The sequence below is a fragment of the Carettochelys insculpta genome, chromosome 20 (assembly GCF_033958435.1).
Source record: "Carettochelys insculpta isolate YL-2023 chromosome 20, ASM3395843v1, whole genome shotgun sequence".
NCBI lineage: Eukaryota > Metazoa > Chordata > Testudines > Carettochelyidae > Carettochelys > Carettochelys insculpta.
The window spans coordinates 6,662,399-6,678,413 of NC_134156.1; the positions used below are offsets into that span (position 1 = coordinate 6,662,399).

Here is a 16,015-nt window from a genome sequence, read left to right on the forward strand (position 1 = left end):
GAAATAACACCCCTGATGAAATGACACTCAGCCTGCAGCCCCCTCAGGATCATAGGTCTACAATTAAATCTCACAGGAGGCTAATGGGAGTTAAGGACTAGCCCTGCAACATGCTAAGTGCTTTGGCACTGGGACTGAGAGCCCTCATCAGCCACTGATGTCAGTGAGAATAGGAAGCATTTTCAGTACCATGCAAGGAATGTTCAGTACCTTCCAGAATTAGACCCATATAAAGAAGTATAATAATTATTATTATTCACAAACTTTGCTGGGTTTAACCAGAGCTGTTGCTGTTAAACTTCAGTGTTTTCAGTCTCCTATAATATACACAGAAGAGCAGGAAGGACTTTATAACCCAATGTTAAGGCTCATATGTTTCAGTTATTTCCAGGATTTCACTCCTTCAGTATGTCTTCTAAAACTTTAAATTGTAGGACAATTTGTCATACCCCTTGCTGAGTTTACCACTGACTGATATTTTAAATGCTACGTGATGTAACAAGCTAAGCACAAGTGTCAGCTTCCCACCGCACCCAGACTGTCGGCTCTCACTACAGCTGAGGAATCACAAGTCGCTGCTGTTCACTGTGGGGGAATGGTGTCCAGTTTTCTTATACTTCAAGTCTGAGCCACTGACACTCACCTAGGCAACAGAGGCCTGACAGTTAAACATGAGCGCTCTGAAATGTAGTTCCCAGCCTGTATATTAAATTGGGACTGCTGATATTGTGGTACAGCAGTTTTTTCTATCATTTCTTCTAGCTGATGCTGTCATTATGAAGAGCGAGCATCTATACATTCTGGCTCTCCTCTTACGGGCTTTCTATCGGTCACTCCTGGGTGAGTGGGACATGTACATGCTGCAAAGAAATAACAAAGCTGCAGCCCACAGCTTCAGAGATGTCAACCACTTCTTAAGTGGGATCTCAAACCTCCGCCCTTCAGACAAACGTCATCAGTCCACTGCTGATGAAGCACATTGTGTGTCTGGCAGGATTCCTTCACAGCACTGCCACACTGTAGCCCTCAAATTTTCAGTCAAGAAGGCATCCATAAGTTCCCTTTGGTTCCATTCATGTCTTTGTAACTTCTGGAAGGGCTAACGGGGACCTGTGATGGAAATTAAAAATTGTGCACATACCCCTGACATATGAAGAAAGCCTGAGATTTCTTCCCGAGGGGTTTTTGGATCAGTTTGCCCTTTGGTGACTTAGGGTTGTGACAGCATCACACGAGAGTGGAGCAACTGAGAGAGTAAGGGATGTTGGGCCAGACATGGCTGAAAAGCAGATTCTTTCCAGCTCCGCCACTGGCTTACTGTGTGGCCTTGAGAAAACCACACTATACTAGTCTTGTCTTCACTGGAAAAAGAGCCGTATTGTTACCTTTACTAAACTGTGACAATGTCCCACCTGCAGTGAAGGGAAAAAGCACATTTCTGCTTTCCCTGGTACAATGACTTAGCATTTAGTTAACAGAGATGAGTATCCCATTTCTTCTCCTACAATCATGAAATAAATAATATATAACTGTGAGGTTTTTTCTAACAGGTCATTATCTGTGTATTTTTTGTTTATAAAGATTAATATTAGAAACAAATCCATGTAGGTCAGCTATTACCATAAAATGAATGGCCCTGACAATAAGCAGAAACTATTACATTTGCTTTGCTTGTTTAATTGGTACTAATTTCAATAAGTGACCTTAACAAACGGCTATTTTCCTTTAATAAGACAGAATGAGTAATTTTCCATTTGAGACTCAAACCTCCTGGGATTTTTTTTACCTTTTATGGCATAAATGCGAAGAGGAAACTTGAAAATGTCCTGAAACACAACTGGCTTTTTGGAAACAAAAGAAATCTAAGAGTCTATTTTGCTAATTACAATTCTTTACAAAAAATAGTAGATGACTGTTTTGAATACAGAGCTTCAAGGAAGGGACTCAGATATGAAATTCCTGAACTACTAACTGTGGTGTGTAACTTCTTGTTTAAAATAGCCCATCACAGGTGACTGGAGAGCAGCTAATATGACACCCATGTTTAAAGAAGGGCTCCTGCGGTGATCTTGTTTAACTTAATTTCACTACCAGGCAAATTGACTGAAATTGTAGTAAGGAACAGAATTACCAGACACACCAAGAAACATGGTATGTGGGAGAAGAGTCTACTTGTCTTTTGTGAAGAAAAATGATGTCTCACCAACCTAAGAATTCTTTGAGTATATCAGCAAGCTTGTGGACAAGAGTGCTCCAGTGGAGACAATGCACTTGGGACTTTCAAAAGCCTTGAGCAAGGTCCCTCACCAAAGGCTCTTAAGCAAAGTAAGCAGTCATGGGATAAAAAGTAAGGTCCTCTCCTGGATCTGTAACTGGTTAGAGGCTAAGAAACAAAGGGTAGGAGTGAATGGTGAGTTTTCACAATGCAGAGTGCAAATCTATACTGAGACCTATGCTGTTCAACTTATGAGTAAGTTTTCTATAGAAGGTGGGCAACAGTGAGATGGCAAAATTTATAGATGACACTAAATTACTCAAGATAGTAGTTTAAAGACCAAAACAGACTACAAAGAGTAACAAAGGAGTCTAACAAAACCGGTTAACAAGACAACAAATTGGCAGGTGAAATTCAAGGTTAATAAGTGTAAGGTAATACACACTAGAAAAAAAATAAATCACAGTCATAGATACAAAAACAATAGGATCTAGTTTGTACCACTCATGAAAAAGATCTTGGAGTCATTGTGGATATTTCTCTAAAACCATCTGCTCTATGTGCAGCAGCACTCAAAAAGCAAACAGTATGTTTAGCATCATTAAGAAAGTGATAGATAATAAAACAGAAAATATCACAACACTACTTACCGCTGGGGGGGTTTTGCGTTGCCGAGTGTGTGCAGAATTTATGTCCTCTGCAGATTGTTTTGTTTTCATGTAGAAGAATCACTTTCCGACAGGGAAGCAAAGGGAAGCTGCAAGAGCAGCTATGCACCATTCCCTAGCAGTGTGGGTACCTCATTTCTGGCAACCAGCAAAGAGGTAAATCATTGTGGGCCTCGGGACATCCCAGCCACCAGTGACTCCTACCCTTAGCTGCAGTAAGCTACTAGTCCTGGCTGATGTGGAAGCAGGAGAGGACAGGACCCCCTTTTCCCATACAAGAAGTGCCTGGGGCTGTGTCAGATCCCAGCTGGAGGGAGCTTAGCATTCTCCCTTGCTTCCCGCCCCCCATCACTCCTTAGCTGAGGTCACTGTATAGAGAGCTGTTCCCCCATACACCCAACCCCTGTGCATCTGGACCTCCAATATTCAGACATCCCAGCCAAACCTCACCTGGCTCATCCAGAATTCCTGCACCTCTCTGCACTCAAATCCCACCTCACTGAAACACAGCCTGTGCAGTCACACCACCCCACACCAAATTCCCTGCACTCAAACTCCTACACTGATATGCCCTACCAGCCTGCACCACCCTGAGCCCCACATCCAGACCCTGACATCACTGATCCCCCACTAGCTTCACCCAGACTACCACCCTACCAAGCCCACTCCTCCAACACCCCCTGCTGAGCCCTAATCACCTTCACCTAAAAACTCTTGCAGGCTCACTGCTCCTGCAACCCTATCCCCCACAATAATGCATCCATATCCCCTCTTATTTCTTAATCCTGGGGAATTTTGTGCAACTGCACAGGTACAGAATTTGTCCCTCACAGATCTGTTTTCCTGCAGAAAAATGCCTTTCTGACTGGGAAGCAAGCGGGGGCTGCCTGCAACTAGATTGTCCCACAGAATCCTGTCGCTGCACACCCAAATACCCCCGTGCTGAGCTCCCCCACACTTGGATCTTGCCTGATTGCCCCATACCCGGTGTGTCTGACACAAAGGAGCGAGAGGTGGAAGGGCTGTATGGTAATCTCCCACCTTTGTGCTGCCAGTGGCCTGCACTCTCCACTGCCATGCTGGAGCCTCTCCATTTTATTGGCAAACAAGACTTGCAGAATTTTACAATATTGCACACCATATTTGTTTTTCTTTTACTGAATTTTTAATGTTTTGGTGCAGAATGCTCACTATATAAATCCACAGTACTCCCAAAACTTGAATATTGAACGCAATTCTGGCTGCTCCATCTAAATAAAGATTATTAGAATTTGAAGAGGTACAGCGAAGAGTAACAGAAAAGATTAGGGGTATGGAATGACTTCTGTATGAGGAAAAATTTAGAGACTAAGGGGGGACATGAAAGATCTCTGGGAATGAGTGACAGGGGCTGCATTACTCATTGCTTATCTGTGTTGTGCAGTCACTCCCAAGCATCTAGCACTGGCCACTGTCAGAAAACAGGATATTGGGTTAGATCAATGTTTCCCAAACTAATCTGGCCACAGAACGCTTTTGGGCTTGGAGTATATTCACAGAACACATACATGCTGGTCTGGTAGGGGAGGGAGTTTCATACTGGAAAATTGCTGCATGTAATGCTTAAAAGTTGATTTAAGAGTTAGTTTTTATATGTCTTATTTTTTCAAAGAACACAAGAGAGAGAAAATCAGCTGAATGAATAACTAATCTCCTTCTGATAGGAGGACGGTTAGCACCCTTATAATCAAGTACCAAAATTAAAAATTCAAGTACAACCCCAAAACAAAGCATCAATATAACAGCCAAAAGAAGGATGGTTAGTGTCATTCTTCCGTACAAAAACAGAAATGACAAAATTGTTTAAAAAAAGGACTTCTTCCTTAAAGCTTAAAAAAACATAGTTATGAAAAAAATCACAAAACGAATTAGGTATGGGAAAATATTTTTTAAATTCTGTGATTTTATACATTTGTTATTTTTACAGAAAACTACTGGAAAATAAAAATAAGTAACATTTGACAGTTCTTTTAACAGGAAGATTGTTTTTGCAGCTCTGTTTCAGCACGAGTCACATAACTAACTATTATAAATGTGTTATAAATATTAATACACCTACACTCTAACTACTATTCAAATACATTAGTATTTTTGATACACCCATAATTTCTTCTTTAATATTTTAGAAGGAAAAATATCATTAGCATTGGAATTTTTTCCACAGAAAACCTTTTCACATCGTGTGGAACAGCAGTGTTCCATGGAGCACAGTTTGAGAAATACTGAGGTAGATGGACTGTTGGTCTGACCCACTATGGCCTTTCTTAGCTTCTCATAAAATCATGACTGACATAGCAAAAATTAAAAGGGAAGTGTAATTTTGCCCTTCACATAATTACGTATCACACACTAAAATGAATAAGCAGCAGATTGAAAATAATCATCGTAAGATGATAGAAGATACGCATTAATAGCTGTATGAGCCAAGGTAGTTAAAAAAGCAACCTTCATTTCTCCCCTTCCCCTGAGTTTCCCTAAACCTCCAACATCAAAAGCTGGGACTGGAGGACAGGGATGGCTTAACTGTGCGTTCCTTTTAAAGCATTTGGGATTGGCCAATATCTGAAGATAGGACCCAATAGTATGACCCAATATGGCAAATCTTATGTTCTTACCTCCCCCCTCAGACGTCAGCATATTGAAAGGCTCCAATTCTCACACTAGTACGAACTCAGTGAATTTTGTGGATGTGGGAAATTCAGCATCCTCAAAGGAAAACGCAACAGAGCAAGCTCCTCCTCTGTGATAGCCCTTCTGCAGGCAGGTGCTTCCTACCCCACTGCTGTCTTAAGATTTTTGTCCATACTCCCTCAATCATAATATATGGTTTTGGCATCTGACAGCCAACAGAATTATTACCCAAATTGCTGCTATTCTGGTTGACGAAGCAAAAAGTATCAGGTTCCAGTTACTGAAGAAAAAAAAACCACAGTGTTCAGTCCAAATGGTACATTTTTGCCAAATACCTATCAGACTCAACACAAATCTCTCATTTTCACCAAATTCACCACTTAAATGGGCTCCAAAACACCATGCCAGAGCCTTTTAAACTGACTGATTTTACAAGAGACAAGATCAGTGAAGGCTATCACTTGCCTTCATTTTACAAAGGCATACCACAGGTACAACATATGAAGACTTGTGAAGGAAATATCAGAAACGGAGAAATATTTTTTATGAGTGATAGATAAATCTTGTGTTCTAAACCTGGATGCACATCTTCCTTTAACCAAATGGGCCTAGTCTTCATAAAATGGGCTTGTAAATGGAGTGGGATGAGAAAACTCATTAGGTAGTAGAACTCAGACCTATAGTTCCACAGATACTCAATAGCCCCTCTATATCAAGGTGACTAGCACAACATGAAATCCTTCCTGGCTGAAATGGATTGCTGGTGTTCCAGGACACATTCATTTTCTAAAGCAAGCCCATACAGGTGATGCAAACACTTACTGAGCTCCATCAACCCACATTTTGACATACACAAAACAAAGCCTCTGTCATGATTACACAGTTTAAAATCAGAGACAACAACAATTCTGACAACCTAATAATTATATTAGCAAAAATATTAGCCATGATTTACTTTTTATTTGTGTGGTGGAAACCACAGATTTATACTAAGAAGTCCATTTTCACTCAAAAACTCACATAAAATCAATGTCTTCATTCTAACAGTCAGCACATGGTTCCTCTTTCATCTCATGTGTCATTATAATCAAATACACCATTTTTAATGTAAAAAAGGCTTCAACCAATTTTAATAAGACTATTGCACAATATCAAAATATAAACAAAACAGAACAGATGGCTTGGAGCAGGGTTAACATTGAAATAATAATTTAACAGAACAAACAGAAATTGAATTAATGTCAACAGCTAATTCCCCAAACATCCTTTTAACTGAACTATGACAACCCCTTTCCTCGCAAGCTCATTCTGAAGCACCCTCTCTGCTTCCAAATATCCTTTCCATTGTCCGTCCAGAGTGACAAGCATACTTCTTCCACTACTTGCTCATTAGAGCTTAACTGTAGTGTTAGCTAGTTTCTAAAATGATGTTAGTTGAGTGTGCTGATGAAAAATGTAGCAAACAGGCGACTACGACCCTGAACCAAACAGGTCACATGTCAACAAGCAGTGTCTTATAACACAGACCTCTCAAACCTGGCTTACATTAAAAACAGGTTGAGTCCACTATGCTGCTCAGGGATGTAGATTTTAAACATCCCTGAGCAATGTCATTACAACCAACCTAGCCATGATTTACACAATACTAGGTTAACAGAAGAATTCTTCCACTCACTTAGCAACTTCCTGTTGGGGAGATGGACTGCCTACAACAGGTGAGCCCCGTCTGTTGGTGTAGATAGTGTCTATGCTAAAGTACTATAGCAGCACAATATTGCAACTAGGACACTTTAGCATTTCTTGTGTTGACAAACCCTTAAAACTTCCTTACACTGTGTTTTCTCTGAAATTCTACATTTTACCACCATGTCACCTACAAAAGGTTAAAAGACATGGTGGGAAAAAAAAAATCACACTGGAAGCTGGTCTCCAGTATTTCTCCCACTGTTGCTAGCACTAGTACAGTTGCAAGAACTTGAAATATCAGTGTAGAGCAGCCTTATAAGACTCACATTAGCTAGAAAATTATATGATGGTAAATATGACCAGGATGAGTCATGTTAACTAACATGATTTTGCATTCACTGTAGAGTGAAAAATCATGATTGTACCACCTAAAACTATGGTTAGAGCTGGATATACCCAAGACCAGCTGGCAGGATGTTAAACAAAATGGTCCCTGTCCATATTGACTGAAAGCTGTGTTTAACATTGTGGTAATTAACACGTCTCTGCAAAACATGGTCTAATTTTATAGAGACGACAAGGTCATAGGATAATTTTTGTGAGAATAGATAGCAGCATTAAAAACAGTGTGATAGCCAGCCATGGATGACTGCAACTTTTGGTCCAGATCAGCTGTTAGAAACTGGTATAGATCTCCTTGAATCAATCGCCAATTTATATCAGCTGGCCCTGTTCTTGTAAAATGAATCACTACGATAGTTTCCCTTCTCATCCCAATGTCCTAGTGTAGATTATACTCAAAATGAAAACAAACACAAACTAAAAACCCATCAATTAATGATGAACAATGAACATAGACATCCAAACTGCAAAAAGCCCTTTTTGTAGATTTTGTTGTTTTCATAAGAGTCTAAAGTTTTGAGAACTGCAAAATGAACGAAAAAAATTTGCATAAATCTTTAAGCTTTTTATGATGACTAAAGAAACCGATTTCAAAAAACAGGGTATTTTGGACTTATGTCAGGAATATCAGCTTTGACTTCCTCCTTCTTCCTGAATGACCTTCTCATTTGTTGGAGGACTTACAATTTGATATCACAGGAAACTGGAATTATTACAGAATAAAGAGTAAAAGGTACAAAAAAACTGTATTTCTTTGCACCTAGCTAAATTCAATCTGTCGTTCTGCTTCTGAAGATAATTTTCACAATATAAATCCACGTACCAGTCACTTTGGAGACGCAAATCAGTACAGAACAAAATTCACATAAGGCCTGGCCCTGATTCTATTCACATTAAAAAAAAAAAAAAAAAAAGAGAGAGAACACAATTGAATTCAGAGAGCAATGGTCCAAGCTCCAAGACAGATGCAACTTTACCTCATTCATTTCAATTGGTTCCTTCTTGCCAGAGCTTAGATATGGTGATAGAAGCTTTAGAAATGCTGGCAAAGATGGGAACATAATTAGATGTCAACATTATTAACCTTTTTACTGCTGATCATTGCCTCAAAACCAGCTGACTAATGTGCTTTATCCTCTGCACCTTGGATGTATTTTTCATGTCCTGACATTCCATAGGAATAAGTCTGCCAGTTTAGCTGTGAAGTTATATATCATGTTTGCTTGAATAACTAAGGGTTTTTTCCTACTGTTCTTAAAAATTAGAATTAAAAAATTATAGCAAGGAAAGCTTCCAAGCTATACAGAGCACTTCCTCAGGTCAGGTTGTGTCTCTCAAAAGCTTGCCTCCTTCACCAATAGAAGTTGGCTTAATAGGAAGATGTTATTTCACCTGTCTTGCATCTCTAATGTCCTGGGATCAACAGGGCTATCACAATACTGCATATATTGATAGGCTTCATAGTTTTAAAATGTTTGGTATTCATAATGTGGTTTGAAGTATTTTGTAAATTTATCAAACTTGGCTCAAGAAAGCAAACTAACTTTATTTTAATAACCTAGTGAGTAGTTCTGAGACTCTCTTGTGTTTTATGTCATCTGGTTTTGAGCCAAACCAGATAGAACAGAAGACGACAAAGGCTCTGGACATTCAGAAGTGCTGAGAACTCCCAACTGTGTCAGCAGTGGGCAGCAGGTACTCAGCACCTCTGCAAATATTGGCTAAAATTGGGAAAATTTACAGGTGTAAATCTTTCCCTATAGATTTTACTAAAGCATTCTGCTTTCTTCTGTTTTCCCAGATGAATTACACTGCACACACATCCATTAATAAAGCACCATTTTTAAAAGCAACCTCATCAGAAGCATTTTCTTTTAAAATTAAATTGTATTATTTTTCATACCTTTGCAAGGCACTTATCACCATAAGAACCAATTTGTTCACCCACATTTTACCAAACAGAACTGTTCCTTATGAACTTCTAGGACTTATAAACTTCTTCTCCCTCTGATTTGTGAAGAACAGACTACAAGAAATTGTTGGAAGACTGATTCCTTTTATCCCTTAATTATAGTTCTTTATCCTTTTGTTACTGTGAAGAAAATGTAAATGAGAATGCAGTAGGATAATATCTACTCACTGAAGGATTTCCTAATGACTTTACTTTTGTTAACAGGAATAGTATATAAAAATATTATATTTGAAATTACTGAATAAAAGAAGTAGATGGGAGGCAATAATATGCAGCCAGCTACATTATATATGATTCAATTTGGTCTATGCCCTTTTAGTTTGACTGACAAAGTAGAATTGCTACATTAGCTCTTCTCTCCTTTCACTTTCTTCTCCATTTCACTCTCTTTTACACTTTGTTCAGTGAAACTCTTACAAGTTTCTCTCAACTGTCCACTTCCCAGCTAAAGACCCAGGGTTTCAATAATCCTCTCAATAACACTTTTCTGACCTCACAACAGAAATCTGGTGTGAACCTAAATCCAATCCCCCTTAATGTGGACACTCTGCCATTTTACTATGCGCAGGCTTGGTTGTGCCACATGAGGATTTCACGTGACTGACCGAGGCACAGAGATGCAGAAAGGCAGAGTTTTCATAATTCAATACCAAATTTATTCTCCATGCACACTTAAGTAGCTATGACCTAGTAAAAGAAACTGAAATATCATTTAAATGTTTCTTAATCATCTTTAAATACAAGAAGTCTACATACCAACTGAGCGCTCTTAAAAAGATTTGCAGTCTAACAAAGGACAGTATATTGCTAAAATAGAACCAAGGAAGTTTCTAATAGTTTCCACGTTGGTGTTCACATTTATTCTCAGCTGCTTCAGATCAATTTGCTTCCTAGTTGAACCCTAAATGCCACCACTACAAGTCCAACAAAAATCTAGGTGGGTTGCATATACTACATAATCACCAACTATAACAATTCAGTACCCAAAACTTGGCAGTCAAGTTTTTGTTGATACAGAATAAATTATTGCACATTCCTCCTATATTCTACTGAGTAATAAAACATGTTTGCTTATCAGCTATTCAGAAATTACGTACATGATGCACATGGAGCAGATACTGTAGGAGCAGCAGCATGGGACAATTTTTACAGTCCACTTTCCTCTTCAGTTATGCTTTAAAAATGTAAATGGGCAAAAGTGCCCACCACAAAATGCCATTACTAACATCTACATCTAACTAATGTTAGGCCCTGATCTTGTACACCCGAGTAACTTTAAGTATATGAGCACTCCCGTGAACTCAAATGCTTGTCAGCTGAGAACCATGTCTTTATGGCTCCTTGTACATCATTTCCTGGAAAATAATTATGGCAGTCAAGCTAATCTATAGCCTGAACCTGAAAGGTGCTGAGCAGTCACAATAATTGTTAATATAAATGAGAATTCAGTTGCTCCACACCTCTCAGGTTCAGGCCCTTAACCATGCTGGGCTTTACTTAGCCTTCTGATAAGGTTAAAGAAAATCATGCCCAAATTATTCTAATAGACATCATAATACTTAAGGTCTTTTTAAAAACTGAGCCTAGATAAAATTTTAAACTGTAAAATAGGGTATCAGCAATCTTAAATATTTAGGAACCAAGGGATAGAGGAGCACAGCATCACAAAAAGTTCCCATTAGAACACCTCTATTACCGCAGAAGTCCATGGGTTAGATTTGTTTTCTCAAGTATGTCAACATGCTGCAGCACACTGTATCTTATATAAAAATATAATCACTCACACACAGAAGTAGTTTTTACAAGGTAAGTGTGTTCAGAGCTTGGATCTAAGTGAAAATAAAACTATCTGAAAGGAATGAAACTAGAATTTCTATAGTATATGATTGTGAAGAAAGAAATTAGAGAAAGAGGCACCCAGCAAAGGGATGTATCAGAATAAAATTATCCACTGCGTAGATCCCCAGTTTTCCTCTCACCTCTTAATCTGTGATTTCTGCGACCCTGCACATCAACGTTGATTAAAATAAGAAAGACAGCCTTTTAATTTTGGCATTTTGTTTTTCTATGTTTCATTACGACTGGTCCTATCAGTTACATTGAAAGAGCTTTAACAGAAGCTTCCTTCATCCCGACCTCAGTGATGTGAAATATTCACCTTCTCAAGTCATTTCAATAAATATGTTTCTGTGCATCTCCTTGCATTAGGCTGATGGAGCACGGAGATCAAATGCTGCTGTAGTCAGAGCCACGGGCCACAAATGCTGCTGCTTCCCACTCCACAGTAAAGAATGAGATTGTTCCAAAAAACCCAACCACTACCATGATCAGGAGCTGCCACTGAAGAAGAAGGTAGTTGCTGTAGAAATATGCAATTGCAGCACATATGGACTGAAAGAACAAAAAACCACAAAATACAGGCTATCATTGCAGGCATGAAGTCTAACTGTTCTATATAAAGATTATCATTACTAACATGCATACAGAATGACACTTACCTTTTTGTTCTCTTAGAAATATAGTCCTTTATGAGATTAAATGTAAAAAGGCTTCATTATATGTCTATATTTGGTTTGGTCTGATGCATAGAAAATTCACTTTACTTTTGTCATTTAAGTGAGCTCCTGTGGATGAACTGAACACTGCACACAAGGGTGTTTAGCGTACCCTACAGAAAATTCTCTTGTACGTAAACCATTCAGTCTTGTGCTCAACTCACCCAAGAAATTAGTGCAATATATAAAACAATAACCTGAATAATCTCTTCACAGTATTACAGCAACTTTTTACAGAACCACAGGCATGCATGTATGACATAACTGCAAATTTTAACCAACTGTAGCTGCTTAGAGGCACTCCACTCTTGTTAAGGATTCAAGCTAGAATATCAATTATATCCTAGATAGATTAAAGAACTTTTATCATTAGCATAACCCATCATCACGCTAAATACTTAACTTTATCCAAGCTAGTTATCAAAACAGAACTGAGAAATCACTGAAAATACTGAAGTCCTTACAAACATGGCAGTTGTGATCTAATGTCTTAAGCACACTGCTGGCAATCAGAACACTTGGACTCTTTCCCAGCTCCAACTTATTATGTAACCCTGGGTAAGTCATGTCAACTCTTTATGTCTCAGTTTTCTGACCATCACAGTCCACAGTCTAGGAGAGCTCAAAACCACTAAGATCAGCCCAACATATTCAGAATAGGAGAAAGCAATCATTTATGTGAAGAGCTTCTAATTTAGTCCACAACAGGCATAATTATAAATATTTTGAGCTGATAATTTCAGATGCGAAATGACCATTTCAAATTTTCTTAAGCCCATGCTTCCCCATCAAGTGCCAGGTACAACTGTTTGTACCACAACCGAGTCACATATGGTAAAAACTTTGAAAAACACATTTAACTAATACATTTGCTGTTCCCTACTGCCCAAATCTCCAAAGGCTTCTTCCAAAAATAAATTTAAACCAAGAACCAGAATCTGCATATCTGAACATGTCTTTTGACATTACATCAGAATCCACCATTATCTAACAGCTCATACTCACAAACCTGAGAGTGCCTGATGATGGCTCAGTACACCAACACAGCACTTTTATTTTATTCTTCTGAATCGAGGGCTATTACTTGAACCAGTTTTTGCACAGAAGACATAACAGGCCAAGTTTCCTGTGGTCCCATGAAGGTTATTTCCAGTCACCAGTCCTGGCTCTTAGTGTACTGTGCTGTTATTTATCTGTAATTTACCCCTAAATGTCTTCTAAGAGCTCAGTAAGCAGTGGAAATGTTGACAGTATTGCTGGACAATATGACCTGCTGTGGTCCACCAAATTCTCTCATCTGGCACTAGTCAGGCGACGAGGGTGCCAGATTCGGAGGCTGAACCTGTGTTTCAGTAGAATAGTAATTCCTCATATACCAAAAGACATGCTCACACATACCACCTGACTTTTCTACTTGACACAAGGTAATACCTGGACAAACTTGAAGACAGCAAAGGCAGGTGCACTGTCTTCTGAATAAAGAAACCCTAAAATACTGAGGAGCTGGGTGTTAAAACAGCTGTCTCCTAGTCCCAACAGAAAGCTGCATAAAATGGCCACTTCTTTGCTGCAAAGAAAAACGAAACCAACTATTACAGGAATATTCAACTTCTGGCTAGTGTTAATACTACATACACATAAAGATACCCAATACAAATGAACCGTTTTGTCAGACATGTCTTGGAAATTATAGGAGATTGAATTCAGGTTTGAATTTTGATGGAAAACTCTGGATATGAGCAGTAAAAATATTTCCCTATGGGATTTTTCTGTTCTGAAATTCTAAGTTTTCTGCCAGTGCTAAAGCCAGTCAATGCTACACTGACGTGGAGCTGCTGAAACAACTACCTTGCTTTGGGACTCTTCGGCCGTGTATACACGTGCACGCTACTTCGAAGTAGCGGCGCCAACTTCGAAATAGCGCCCATCATGGCTACACATGTTGGGCGCTATTTCGAAGTTGAAATCGACGTTAGGTGGCGAGACGTCGAAGTCGCTAACCCCATGAGGGGATGGGAATAGCGCCCTACTTCAAAGTTGAACGTCAAAGTAGGGCACGTGCAGACGATCTGCGTCCCGCACCATCGAAATAGCAGGGTCCGCCATGGCGGCCATCAGCTGAGGGGTTGAGAGACGCTCTCTCTCCAGCCCCTGCGGGGCTCTATGGTCATCGTGTGCAGCAGCCCTTAGCCCAGGGCTTCTGGCTGCTGCTGCCGCAGCTGGGGATTCATGCTGCATGCACAGGGTCTGCAACCAGTTGTCGGCTCTGTGGATCTTGTGTTGTTTAGTGCAACTGTGTCTGGGAGGGGCCCTTTAAGGGAGCGGCTTGCTGTTGAGTCCGCCCTGTGACCCTGTCTGCAGCTGTTCCTGGCACCCTTATTTCGATGTGTGCTACTTTGGCGTGTAGACGTTCCCTCGCAGTGCCTATTTTGATGTGGTGCTGCCCAACGTCGAAGTTGAACGTCGACGTTGCTAGCCCTGGAGGACGTGTAGACGTTATTCATCGAAATAGATTATTTCAATGTCGCTACATCGAGATAAGCTATTTCGATGTAGCGTGCACGTGTAGACGTAGCCTTCTTCTTTTAATGGGCAAGCATACCTGCATCTTGATGCCTGCACCGCCAAACCCACAATGTTTTCCCAGGCAACAGAAAAGTAGTAATGCAAATCTGAAGCCAGGGATATGGACAGCATGAAAAGTGTATGAATATGGGAGACTTAAAAGGGATCTTTCATATTGCAGAAAAATTCAAATATAATACTTAACACAAATCCATTAATTAGAACAATGGGGGCACAGAAACAGAGTAGTCCCTGCACTATCCTGACCACAGAGATTCACATTCTGCTTGACCCTTACCTGGAGCATGCATGCACAAGGCAAGAAAGCTTCTGAAGCCCACTCCACAACAATGAGCACCCATGTAGTGGGGACCCAGAATCTGGCCACAAGCTAATGGAGTGGACCTGGACAATACATATTCAATTTACTTTAGAAATTGTGAGAATGTGTGGTATACTTTCCACTATTGTATTTTAAAATTGCTGGAATCACTGACATCTACAATAATTAAAGTAAATGCTCGGGCCATTCATAAGAGTGGTCACAAACAATGCACTTAATGTGAACTGACACCATTCTGACCTACCGACATTTAACCCCCTGTATTTTGGTGTGAATTGCTAGAACATCTGAAGCTACTGAGAGTGGAAAACTGTGGAAACCCTCTCTATGGTCCTGAGCACTATATAGTAAAAGCATCTTAAAGCTGCCTTTTCAGCAGAACAAGCTGCTTCTTTCCAAGTTTGCTAAAAAAGAGGAGACTGATTAAATTTTTTTCCACGTCCACCAAGGGTAGGACAAGAAGCAATCTGCTTAATCTGCAGCAAGGAAGATTTAAATTAGATATTAGCCAAAACTCTCCAACTACTGTATAAGGATAGTTAAGCACTCGAACAGGTTACCAATGGAGGTTGTGTAATCCTTGGAAGTTTTTTAAAAACTGGGTAGACTAACACTGTCAGGGATGGTGTAGGTGAATTTAATACTGAGTCAGTGCAGGAGGATGGACTAGATGAGTTTTTGAGGCCCCTAACACAGCCTTACATTTCTATGTTTTTGAATAACACCAATCAAGAGAAACAGAACAATTTGTACCTTGGATTCATATAAGCCATATCATCTGTTCCTTCAAAGGAAGCAATGGGGGCATCATTTGGAATGTTGTAAAAAATTAAATAAAAGGCTACAAAATGGACCACACTGCCAAGCATCACCACCGGGTTCCTGCCAAAGCGATTATCTTTGTTCACTAAGCCAAAGAATCCTCCACCTATAGCAAGG

The 16,015-nt window shown here is 39.7% G+C and overlaps 2 protein-coding genes across 3 annotated transcripts in view; both read right to left on the minus strand.

Moving 5' to 3' along the window:
- Nucleotides 1-13,725, minus strand: part of MGAT5B (alpha-1,6-mannosylglycoprotein 6-beta-N-acetylglucosaminyltransferase B) — a 245,128-nt gene extending 231,403 nt beyond the window's left edge. Inside the window, exon 1 of the mRNA XM_075014932.1 lies at nucleotides 13,600-13,725. The gene's annotated coding sequence lies outside the window, so the exon portion shown is untranslated. The remainder of the gene's footprint in view (nucleotides 1-13,599) is intronic.
- The window catches only part of MFSD11 (major facilitator superfamily domain containing 11), a 102,617-nt gene that overhangs the window by 69,888 nt on the left and 16,714 nt on the right, over nucleotides 1-16,015 (minus strand). Inside the window, exons 12-14 of one of the 2 annotated variants that reach the window (XR_012648295.1) lie at nucleotides 15,830-16,004; nucleotides 13,600-13,735; nucleotides 11,772-12,004 (exon numbers count right to left, since the gene is read on the minus strand). Coding sequence is in view for 1 of the 2 variants with exons in the window: in XM_075014934.1 (XP_074871035.1) it covers nucleotides 11,840-12,004; nucleotides 13,600-13,735; nucleotides 15,830-16,004 (476 nt within the window). In the remaining variant the exon portion in view is untranslated. Of the gene's footprint in view, nucleotides 1-10,246; nucleotides 12,005-13,599; nucleotides 13,736-15,829; nucleotides 16,005-16,015 lie in introns of those variants that run through there. The other variant, XM_075014934.1, reaches the window with a different exon arrangement.